Source organism: Oreochromis niloticus, linkage group LG17 (assembly GCF_001858045.2).
Source record: "Oreochromis niloticus isolate F11D_XX linkage group LG17, O_niloticus_UMD_NMBU, whole genome shotgun sequence".
Classification (NCBI taxonomy): Eukaryota; Metazoa; Chordata; class Actinopteri; order Cichliformes; family Cichlidae; genus Oreochromis; species Oreochromis niloticus.
In genome coordinates, this window is record NC_031981.2 from 4,311,623 (window position 1) to 4,324,395 (window position 12,773).

The window sequence follows — 12,773 nt, forward strand, 5'->3', positions numbered from 1 at the left end:
ACAGCGGAGAATCTGCCTCATGTCGTGTCTCTTTTTTGATCCCTCTGTCTTGGACTTTGCCGTACAAATCGCCAGTGAGGCGCGTGGATTATATGCCGGGAGGCTGATCGGGAGGTGGGGGGAGAAACATAAGCCATTTAAGTTGCCTTCGGGATAAGGCTGTCTGTCAGAGTTCACACATAAATAATGTCACAGGCCCTAATGTACCAGGTCTTTGAAGAAGCCACGGCTCCCTGCTAATTCCCTTTGATTGGGGAAATGACCTTCATTGTTGGACGCAGCGAGATGACATCTCTCTGGCAGCTTTTCGACAGAGTAAAGAGATCCGACAACCCCTCACCCCCACTCCTCTCCAACTCCATCTCTCCGACTACACCCCCCCCCCCCAATCTCCCTCTGCATATTCTTGTTCTGTTTGTTTTGTTTGCGCGACATCTTTCTCGAAAGAAAGAGTGCGGCTGTTTTAAGTAGGCGCTGGATTAGATAAATGGGATGTGACAGGTGTGACCGCTGCCTTCAAGATGCCTGCTTTCCTCTTTGCTCTCTCTCTCTCCATGCATCTCTCTGTCAACTCGCACGCTCTCGCTCGCTCTCATTTCCTCTAATAACGCTGCTTCTCTCTTTTTTTTCTGGGTTTTTTTGGATTTCGCTCAGTCTTTCTTTCTTGCTTTCTTTGACTTTTACACTCTTACGCTCTATCTCTCCCTCTGTCTCGTTACATTTGCACGTCGTGCCGGCGCTGATGCAACTCCTAATCACAAATCCGCTCATTTTTGAAGTCTGATTTTCCCTAATCTGAAGAACAGCGAGAGGGTGAAGGAACAAAGAGAGGCACGAGCAACCAACTCGGTCAGGTGGTGAGAGGAGAAGAGCAAAGTCTTTCAGGGCTTTTAAAATCACAAGACACTTGTGACACAAGGCTGTTAGCGGCCTCAGCAGCGACTGACTGAAACCTCATTACCCCGTCATATACAGTATACACAAACGTTCCAACCTCTTATCATTGCTGTCACAATCTGTCCCTCTGTTACAATGCATGTGCAAGAACGCCAAGGAGAGGATGAGTGAATTATTGAGTGTGCTGACTTATTCAGAGTGTGGAAACACACAGAGCCCAACACAGAGAGTCAGCGAAGTGTCGAAAATGCCAAGTGATAATGGTCTGCTGTACCTCTCATATAGTGTTTGGCTTCCGACAACAAAAGCATCATCGATGTTGAAAGCCTCTGCCTGGCTTTATGTTCTTAAAAGGACACAGAAAAATAATTTGAGACTTTGTTTTGAGTTTTTTCTCTTCTTAAATTGTCCCATTGAAATGCTTTTTTTTTTTTAAATTAAAGAGAAAGATCAGTCTATCTAGACCCTAAATGACTTCACTGTGGACTGTGATCTTAGTATTAAGTTCCACTTCCACCGGCAGCCTGCGAGTTAATGATTAGAAAACCATCTCCACCTTAATGCTCTGTAATGTCATTATTAAAGGTGGAATGTATCACCACCTCCCCATGCCCGTCCATCTCTGTGTCTCTCCCACATGCACACCCACACAAAGACAAACACAGGTACGGTGTATGTGTGCCGCTGTCCCAGGTGGCGTGCCCCATACTGTAGTGAGATTAGCCAAAGATTAACCCTGTGGACCATTGACCCCACGAAGAGCTGAGCTTGACAGACTGGTTGGCTGATTGACTGACTCATTTGTTTTTGTAATTAAACAGCAACACGCACAGTTTACCACACCTGACTGTGAGTTCAAGAAGGAGCGCACCGTATCCACTTCTGTGACTTGTCAGTGCATGTAGAGCATATATACCCTCATGAATCCATCTGTGCATGTGACAAAGAGATAACAGCGTTCCCTCACGAAGCTGACGGCATCCTCACTCTCAGTGTCACCGCTAATTGGGCTGAGCCGGCGTTAAGTCTATAACGCCGCCTGTAGAAACAAACACAGGTTTTATGGGGTCACAGATTAAGATGCTAAGAGTTACTTAGCACTCGGCTACTGTCCTGAGGCTTGTTGTTCATGTTTAAGCTGTCGTTTTGAAAGGGAACAATAACGTCCGTACTCAGACTTGCTTATTTAAATGTAAATAAGTGCGTTCGTGCTGTCAGTGGTCAAAAATTTGGCAGTGAAAGTTGATACAGATTTATAATAAGAAAACAATAAGAAAAACACAGTGTTTAGTGGAAAGAGGTAAACTTGTTCTTCTGCAAAAGTCCACTTTTCTAAATATTTTTTTTCAGCCACAGTCATTACTTCCAAGCATCATTAAACTAAACGTGTTGGCAATAGAAGAGAGCTTTACTGTAAGCTGTATACGTTATAATTAGTTGCTGACATGCTGATTGTCTTTTTTCCTACAATGATGTTTTTTGCCCTTTCAGTTCTTTATGAGTTTAGGGGAATGATTTGACCTCACAACAGAGCCGTTTTTGGAGGGGTTTTTATCTCTGAATTTGATGGAGTTGCATCCTCAGCATTAATTGTCGAAAATCTTAGGACAAAAGTAAAGCAGCGCTGAAAGTTGGGCTTGGAATTTGTAGCATTGGACATCCCTCAAAGGAAGCCATTGAACGCTTTGTAATGAAGAGTTAGCGTGACACTTAAAGAGTGCGCAGTCTTTTGCTGTTTCATGTGCTCGTTCTGTCAAGTACCTCCAAGTCAGTCAAATGCAGATTCCAGAGGATCTGAGAGAGCGAGAAGAAGTATGCCCTAACTTGAGATAACTGGACAGGGATGAAAGTTGTTGCTTTGGGGTATAAGAACGGGAGATGTAGAAAACAGGAGCGAGAGTAGGGAAGAAAGATGGAGATAATGAATGGGTTTATGCCAGCTCCTCCCTCGTCTCCTCTTAATTTTTTTTCTCTACGGTTTGTTTGTGTCTTTAAAATCGCTTTTTTGAAGCTAAGAATTGATTAATCCCTATCCCCCTCTTCTTCTCTCCTCTCTCCAGGAGCAGGATGGCACTAAGGGGAGCTCCCTGAGTCCTTACCCTCAGCACAATGCTACCTCACCAGGCAAAGAGGAGGGCGGAGGTGGGGGGCGCCCCTGCAGCGACGGGGGCTCGGCCGCGGGCACCCTGGGCACCCCCGAGAGACGCAAGGGCAGCCTGGCAGACGTGGTGGACACACTGAAACAACGCAAGATGGAGGAGCTGATCAAAAACGAGCCAGAAGGTCAGTGATGAAAGGAGACGCTTGTTACAGCCAGATGTGTGATCTGCAAGTCCCCACCATCTCCCTGGCTCTGCGCCCGACTTTTATTACACTCTGTTGTCGTTTCCCTCTTCCTCATCTTCTTCTTCTTTCTTTCTGTCTTATTTTCTTTCTCTCTCTCACTCTTTCCCTCTGTTCTGAACCCACACACATTCAGATGAGAGGCGAGCCTTTGTTTTTTTTCCAGCATACAGACAGACAGCATTGGCTGCTTGGGCCTATTGTCCACCGTGCCTTGCATATTTATCACAACCTGACAAATAAGATGCGAGCGTGGATGCACGTGCTTGTGTGTGTAGTGTGCACTGGAGTGAGTGTGAAAGGCCTCCAAACATACTTTAGTAGATTAACAAATCACCAAATGTTTCCCTGCTTTAATTTGAAGCAGTTACTTAAAAATTCTCTCAGCTCAGTGATCATCTTATCACCTTTCTTAGTAATTTTGTAACATGTTCTGTTGGATACAGATTCCAAACATTGTTTTTCTGCAGGGCCTCCATAGTTGAGCTCGATTAGCCCCCACATTTTACTGTCAAATTTATCCTCAGGCTAAACAGTTGGAGTCTAGAGAAGATAAAGTTAGCCCACTAATGTCCACTGCTCCCACAAATGGGGGCTTAAGTCACCATGAAATGCATTTAAGAGATAATGTGACAACAGGTGTCCATCCCCTTTAGGAAGATGTGCTAATATAAATAACAGGTTACTGTATTGGTGGGGATGCTTCACAGAGAAGTCAGTGTCAGCTTTAAAGGATATACTGCATCACTAAGAAATGCAGCTTAGAGCCTGCAACATGTTGGGGTCCTACCAAAACCTGTTGTGCAGGAAAGTCCTTTCTAATTAACCCGAAAAGATCCTGATTGAGGGACACGAGTTGATTAAGAGTCAGTTTCCATCAAAAACAAAAACAGTTTTTCAGAGTTGGACACAGTTGGTATGATGTCACCTGTTGGTCTCTGGACTGTATCCTGAAGCCTGAATGTTTTGCATTGTGGCTTCCAGTATGCTTGTTGTTTTGGAGCCGAAAGTGATATTTAGGCGAGAGTGAAACGTTAAGTTATCAGCTAAGTGTAGTCAAGTTTGTGAGCAAGCTGCTTCCATAAGCAAAACGGACGCAAAGCCTTAAAAATAATTCCAAACAGGTGGGTTTTAAAAGAAATGCACCCTTCATATAGATGTTACAATTAGGGGGAACTATCCGTGGATGCAGTTTATGTAGTATTTTATCATCTATTGGGGATAGACTAGCTTTTGGACTCAGCCTGAAGTGGTCGTTGGAGAACAGATTTCAAGTCGACTGCTGCAACGTGCTAATATTTGTACATCTCTGACCATGCAGCCTCAAGCTCACATAACAGCATACCCAAAAGGTGAAAAAACAGCTCAGTGGTGCAGTGTGGATTTGCCTTTAAAGTGTAGGTGCATTATGTGTTTGTATTCCGCCAGTACATCAACAGGCTTTCATTTCAAGCTGCGATGCACTAACCTTATTTTCCAGGCTTTTCTGCCGAGTTTTCAAAAGGCCGAGACTGCTGGTCAGCTCTCGCTGTCTGGTTGTTTTTATTCCAGTCGATAGAGAGGCCTGTTGTGGCACATTTTAAGGAAAAAAAAAAAAGAAAGAGAGAAAAACTGAACTGTTTGTCGAGCTGAGCTGTAATTGAGGTGTGTTTTGGGTTGTTCGCTGCTTCACTGGACCTCGTGAACCGGCTGCACAGGAAAAAAACAACAATAATGGATCTTTATGAGTCAGCCAGCGGAGAGTGAGAGAAGGAGAGAGGGAGGAAGGGGAAGGAGGAGACGGAAGGTGAAGGTAGGGAAAGTGAAGAAGAGAAAGACCAGTGTCTTCACAGACCCCATTAGCACAGTGCCACAGCAGAGCAGCATCCAAACCGACCTGGAGCATTAGCTTCTCTATGTTTAAATGAGACGCGCTAACAAAAGGCCCCAGCGCCTCAAGACCCAGCACGCACACACCAACCCAGGCTAAGGAAAAAAGAAAAGAGAGTAAAGGAAGAAAAAGGAGGCTGAGAAAAGATGAAGAGAGGCAGAGGGAAATGGAGGAAGTGGGGGGGGGACGATGAGGGGCAGTATTGAACGTGAGATAGAAATCCCTTTTCTGTGCCCGGCTAGCTATTGTTTGGCTGTGTGGCTCACAAAGGCCATTAGCAGCAAACAGCAGGTTGGGATGAAAATTTAATGAAGGCTTTAATCATTATGAAAGGCCTGGAATATTACTGCTCTCTCCCTCTCTCTCTTTCACACACACACACACACACACACACACACACACACACACACACACACACACACACAAAGCCTCCAGCTGGATCAATGAGACACACATACACATTCATAGTGTACGAACATTGACACCAGGAGGGATGTGAACAAGGGGCCAGGGACACAAAATGGGTCAGAAAACGATAAACATCTTGAAACAGAAAGAGGGGCTTGACTTATCGAAGGCAGGCCCTGAGCTCTTTAGACATCACACACACACACACACACACAGACACTCACGCTCGCTAAGAATGCCTTAAGTTTGAAAGATTTAGTTTTGTGTCTGTGGCTAGTGCTGCTCTACTTAGGCTAGATGAATGGAGATAGTAGATACTAGGTCAGTGTGAGTGCTGTTAAAGCCTTTGGGAGCACATATACTTGCGCATGTGCATTTGCATATGTATTTGTGGCAGAAAGTGTGTGTGTGTTTGCTGTGGGAAGGATTGCATTTGGTTGCATACATGTAAGGTGTGTGTGTTGGCCTCTAATAAATGACTAGCCATGTTGTCCCCCATGGCCTGGCCCAACCATGCTCCACCGCTCTCCTGCTCTCTCCATTCATCTCCTGTCTTAATCCACGGCCACCTGCTACCCGCGAGATACTCACACACACACGCGGACTCTCTCTCAAACACACTGCTACAAAACATGTGCAAACACACACACACAGACACACAGCATTCTGTCTTTAATAAATTCTTCAGCAGTGACAAGGCGAAGATAAAAATGCCATGACAAAGCGTGCGTGCATGTGTGTTCCTGTGTGTTCAACTCGATGCGAGAGGCCGTCAGGCAAGCGGCTCGTGCTGGAGTGTGCGCGTTGTGCCATTACGTGGAAGTATGAGCGCAAAGTGCAGAGCATGGCAGGAGGCTCGGGGTCAAGAGGAGACACGGTGCAGAAACCCAAGAGAGATGGCTCCACGAGCACACGCATGCACACCTGGACAGTTACCTTGGAGTCATCATTTAACCTTTTGTGACCCATACGCCACAGAGCAACCCCCAGTGATAACCTATTAGCCCAGTCAGACAGACAGACATACAGACAGACAGAAGTTATAAGCTGCAAAAAGAAAAATGAGGGGAATTAAAAGGAGGAGTAACATCACTAAATGGGGCACAGATGTTCCTCTCGGCCCCTGGAGTGGTGCCTCCACTGCCCTGGACTTTCACCAGACACTCAGCCTCCTCTCCTCTCCTTTTCTCTCCTCTCTTCTCCTCTCCTCGTCTCACTACATGGCGGCATTGACTGTAAGTGGCTCGCACATTAAGTGCCAGCTGAGCTCCATCTCTGGACCCGTCTGTTGACCCTCTGCTACCCAGCTACAGCTACCAGTCACTGGGGCTTCATGGCCTTTGGGATTGTTTTTTTGTTTTTTTAATGTTTTTTTTTCCTTTTTTAGCTTCAGCTGTTACAGGGATAAACAAAGCTTCCCAGCCTGAAGTTGCTCAGAGAATCTGCTGTATGTGTTTTTTGGTAGATACAACTTTCGACTTTGTATTTAGCTTAATTTCTGTTGCAAAAACTGAGACCCAGTTACTCAGAAAAGTCAAAAATCTTGTTGCAAATAGTTTAATGTGGACAGTATTTAGTTTTTACCGTCTATGAACAGCTAAAAGAAGCAAAGAGCAGGTGAGGGAGACACCATTAATGCTTACATCCTGTCGCACCATCTCAATGTTTCGCCAGGTGTAGTTTCCTAGAATGAAAATAGTTGCTACATGAATGTGATTACACTATAAGAAGGCTCAAAGCTATTCTTTCAGCAACCACCTCGTTATATTATGTATATCATTAAAATGTATTATTATTATTTCAAGAAAGAAACATTGTAGCTTACTTTTTTAGGTACTTTTTTTTCCCTTGGTGCTTTGGGCACCTCAGGGCAAGTCCTATTTCATTCCATTACATTTAAGAGAAAGCAGATGTCTCCAAAACTGGGCAGCTCACACCACAGCAGTTTACATGGATAAATAGCACCACAGGCCAGAGGAAAGCTATGTAAATTAAATTCTGGGGTGAGCTGTCCGTTCAACTTAAGGACATTTAGGCATTTTAGCATTTGAAGATTTGAGAAAAACAAGAGACAGCTTTGAAATATATTTTTAAAGGTATTTGCTTTTTATTTAAAGTCTGCAGCAAACTGGATTCTTAGTGTGACACTTCCTTTCCTTTATACCACTTGGGAAAGAGTTTTGTAGTAATTTGACAGTAAACGTTAACATTTGCATAAAAGAAAAATGTACCTGAGTCTACTGCCATCGATATGAATGAGATTACAAGCAATAATACTGTCCTGTATTTGATGCATGTGTCTCTCCTGTCAGAGTCTTTGTCGGGGTCAGTAAATGGCAACGCTGTCGTTTCAGCGAGCCAGCGTGCATGTTTGAGGTCAGAGCCTTGCCACTCTTCTTTATCACCTAATTTTGTACATACATGCACAGAAACAAGAGACGCACTCGTACCCACACACTTGTAACCTCACACGCCGGTCTGCAGCCCTGCAACCTCGAGGTCAACCAAAACGGTATTTTACGGCTGAGCGTACTCGCTGCCCCGAGCTCCTTGAAGGCACAGGTTTCCATACTGAAAATGCCAACTCAGTGACAGATGTCATGCAGCACACACTCACCAACACATGCTCGCACATGTACACACAGCACTTCATCTATTTTCAAGACATGGAGGGGTACCCGGGGCTTGCTTTTAGAGAGCACTGAGGCATTTTATAGGACAGCACTTAGGCGAGGCCATTGTGCCACACAGGCACACAGTGGCCGGAGCTCCCTCACGCCTGCGTACACTCCAATGGGTGACAATGGGAAGGGCGGATACATTCTTCCTAAGAAGACAGAGAGAGAGAATGAAAGGGAGGGGGAAAAAAGGAGGCAGAGAAGTGGAGGGATCGAGGCAGTTTCTTGTTCATCCGTCCATCAGTCGCGTCACCTCCCCTCTACCCCCTCCTCATCATCACTTTGCCTAATCCTACTTCTTCTCTGCTATCTGGGGGGTTACGTCAAACACACTTGCACACATGCACACACTATAAACATCAACAATGGCATCTACGGCCCTTGCAAGTCATCACACAGACCTCTGATTTTTTTTTTTTTTTAAGCACAGATCCCTGAGGGGAATTTGCAGACTGCAACACACATATATGGATAAACACACACACAGCAGCAGGTTCACACCCCTAGCGTGGGAGCGGGTTGAACGTCTTTATGTGATTTCCACCCTTTGTTGGTAATTAGTTAGTTGTATAAATTAACATGAAGTGCAGCAGGAATCTTGCAGCCATTGTTTGCCGCGATTATCCTTGTCGCACTGGGAAAAAGGAAGGCAAGTGAAACCAAACCAAGGGGGGACGTTGAAAGAGATTTTTTTTTTTTTCCTTTTTGCTTTTGTCAGCTCACTAAAACTGAAGGGGTAAAGCAAGAAAAAGCATGATTTTTCTCATTCGCCAACCAAAGCGCTCCAAATGTACGGACAGCATTTGCCGAAGAGAAGTTGACACCACGCTTATGAGGCTGCCGCTACCTTGAACTCTTTCCTAGCGAGATGTGGACTCGTGTTTTGTGCTTCACCACCTATTCGGTGACCTGGTGGAAAAAGAGAAAGCCCTCAGTAGTAAAAATTCAAACATTCTTTGCTTAGAAAGATCTCCACATTTAAAAAAGAACAGAAAAGAAAGAAACAACAACCTTTTGCTGAAATAAAACTCACTTTGAAGCAGGAAAAAGCGGACGCCTCATGTTGCTTATCCAAGAAAACCAAACCTTTTTATTTATCGTTCTCTCCACTTATCCGAGTCTCATTGTGCCAGTTAACTTCACTGGGTTTGTTATAGAAAGGGGAAAAAAATCATCATGGACATGGCTCACAATTCAAATCGAGTCAATTTGGCATTTCTTTTTCTTTTCCTTTTTTTTCGTTCTTTCTTCTTTCTCCTTTTGTGGCATGAGAAACAGGCAACGTCATGGGGCGAACCTGAGGCCTATTGTGGGGCCGGCCATTGTTGGCTTGATGAAAGGCGCATTCAAGTCACTTTTCTCATTGAATTGTTTTGCGTCCGCTTTTCAGCGTTGCATTCTCTCTCCAGCGTTGCACGAGACAATCGCTGAGGATGAAACTCTTTTTCTGCCATTCTTCCGTGTCCAGATGAGCAATATTAAGTAGATGAATAGTGTGTGTGTGTTTGTGTTTTTGAGGGGAAAAGCAGTGCCCCAGCTTTTGTCCAATACATGAGCATAAAAGCGCTTACACAGAGGAGAGAGGGTCCTGTGGTTTTTCTTAAGGTGTGTGTGTGCGCCTGTGTGTGTTATTGCCCCCCCGGCGTGGCATTAAGTTAAGGACAAAGGCTCAAGCTTCATGAATCAGCCGGGGCTTCCATAGCTTAGCTGCTGTGACCTAGTCACAGTTTGACTGTCCTAGAGTACAGTGTGTGTGTTTGTGCGTGTGTGTGTTGATATCTGATGATGAGTTGGGCAAGAGGTGTGCGTTTCTTCAAGGTGAGATTGTAATTGTGCATGTGTGCTACAAGTACACTTCATAGATATGTTTGGGCTTCTGTGTGCGTGTATTTGTGTGAGTCTCACATAAAGGCCCAACTCCCAAATATTAGACAGGCCCCAGTGTTTTGGCACTCACCCATTAATTTCCATTCAGCATCATGTCCCATGACCAAATCAGCGGAATCCATGATTTATCTATTCAGCTTTCTCATAAACTCTCTTCATTTGCACACCCGCTTGTTGTTTTTCTTCCTTTTTCTCTCATTTTCCTTTTGGTCTTTTCTCCCATTCCCATGGAGAGTCAGAGGAATGTTTTTATGCTGCAAAATGGCTGCAAGATTAATGAGTTTTGTGCAGAGTGCGCTGACTTTCATTTGTCCCTCAATTACTTTATCAAAAGGATATGAAATGCGGCAGAAAATCTCCAAACTTTTCACCGAGGCACTTAAGCAACAAGAACACTCTGAGAAACACTGTGGTGCAATTGCTGTTTGGAGTTCAACCAGTTTTTCAAAGGGGCCAAATAACTGCGCCCTCCAACATTTTTACTTTGTGAGAAAAATTGTCAAGTTAGCCAACAACTTCAACAATCTTCCATTAAGTAGTTTAGTGACATACCAGCAGTTACTTTGTGAGTAGGTGGATGTTGCATTTTGGAAAGAAATGCTCGAGTTTTTCTCTTGACTCTTTGCCACAACAAAATATAAAAAGGTATCACTTAGCTGCAAGGTTTCCACAAACTTCTCTTAATGTGTACATTTTGTAGTGCGTGCACAGGAAGGCACTGAGCTGACTTTAAATAGGTGGAAATTGCTCACAAGTTATGCTTTTGAGAACTTGAGTAACATATATGCTTTGCTGTAGTATATGAGCTGCCTGTTTTATATTTTGTATTTCTCAGGTAATTACAGGTCTGTCATTTCCGTACTGGGCACAACAATGTGCTTAATGTGCTCTGGTGCTGATAAAAACCTCATAATTCATAATTCATAGAGCTATATACATGCTTAATATCTATTTGACCCATACAGAGGTCCTTTATCGCAGGTGCACATCAATACTTTCAGGCCAATGTATAAGGCTTCTGTAGGATATAAAATATATACTTTAAACAGGAGTGAGTATCCTATGTGATTAGTTTATTAGCAGACTTTCTGTACTTTTTATTCCATACATTAGCCAAATCTGTTGCTGTACATCGTGGTAACGTATACAGTATGTGTGTAAGGGACTGCACTCCGGTTTTCCCTGTATAATCCATGTAGGCTTGTTGCAAAGTAGCACAATCTGCTTAGTGCAATTTTACATCTCAGCTCTAACACAGATGTGAAAGCGTCAGAGCTGTAGTCCGCTCTCGCCCATGTCAGCAGCGTCCAGAGCAGGATTTAAAGCCTGACATGGATGTAAAGGGGCTTTAACAACCTGATTGGAGGCGTGGGATTGATGTCACCACATAGCTCTGGTTAGATTGTCTGCACACACATACATTCAAGTGTGTCACCATACACATGATAAATGCACCAAGCTGTTTGACCTGACCAAGGAGTCAGAGCTTCCCATGATGCATCAGGGATAGCGAATGGCCACACGCCAACTATCCACGTAATCACCACCCACGAGCCAGCCCCACCGTTTCTGTTCCCTCCTATATCACAGATATTAAGGTGGTGTTCTTCAGCATGCAGAGAGTAACAAATCTGTCTTGTAGTGTGTCAGGAAGCCAGTCCTAGTCTGGTCCAGCAGCCAGTCAGTGTGTCAGTCTTTGAAGCCACAAGGTCTTTATTAATTAACCCCGGGCTGGCTGCTCAAAGGGGTAAGGTCCTGCAGATGAAGTGGCGGTGTCTGTGTTGTCAGCCGCATAGGTCACGACCTGCGCCTACAGCATGACCCCGGCCTTATTTGAGCCAGATGTTAAGGAGCAAGGGTCTGCGCTGCATTCTTTTCTTTCCCTGCTGCTTGGCCAGCAGAGCGGTCACCATCAGCGACTCGAGTCAGAGCTCTGATTTTCTTCTGGGTAGATCGCTGCTGTTCTCCTCTGTCTGCCACCCCACACCCCACCTTTTTCCCTCTTTCTGTCTCCCTGTGGGATCCATCCATTCACCTCTCCCCCTCCCTTCCCTCTGTTTTCACCCTCCTTCCTTGTTTGGCCCATTGCCCCTTTCCGCTTCGCTCAAGGGAAAGAGTGCCGTGTGTGTATTGCCTGGCAGTATGCCCGCTCTCATCGTTCTCCCCATCCCCTCCTTCGCTTTTTTATCCCATCCTTCCCTCGTATCTCTCTCTTCTCTCACTCATTCCGTGCTTTTTACCCCTCTCCTATCTTCGCCTAAATTTGCCTTCTCCACCACGTTCCCTTCATCTTTCTCCTTCCACCTCCCTTTGTCCCCATCACTCTTTCCACCTGCTTCTAATCACTAACCCTCCATCTCTTTCACTCCCTGCCTTCATTCATACTTCGCTCTGCGTCTTTCTCTCTCCCATCCTCCCTCTCCCCCCCTCATCTTTTCCTCGGCTGGGCTCAGGAGCAGTGAACAGGTGTTGTCTCCTTTTGATTTGGGTGCGTTCGGATTAATGCTGTCAGCTCAGCTGTTAAAACAACTGCCACCGCCAGATGCCAGTCAGTTTGGGGCTGGAGTTGTCACCTACACACAAACACACACACACATACACACACATATTCAAACATCCAAACATGCTCAGATGCAAGTGTGCTTGCACACACGCACATACACGCGCGTGCACACACACACACACACAAG

At 45.0% G+C, this 12,773-nt stretch overlaps 1 protein-coding gene across 5 annotated transcripts in view; it reads left to right on the plus strand.

The window, feature by feature from the left end:
- The window catches only part of sox5 (SRY-box transcription factor 5), a 243,844-nt gene that overhangs the window by 171,027 nt on the left and 60,044 nt on the right, over positions 1-12,773 (plus strand). For 4 of the 5 annotated variants that reach the window (XM_019347112.2, XM_013271284.3, XM_019347108.2 and 1 more), the window contains one exon: positions 2,958-3,180. In XM_019347112.2, the coding sequence (XP_019202657.2) occupies positions 2,958-3,180 (223 nt within the window). Of the gene's footprint in view, positions 1-2,957; positions 3,181-12,773 lie in introns of those variants that run through there. The other variant, XM_019347113.2, reaches the window with a different exon arrangement.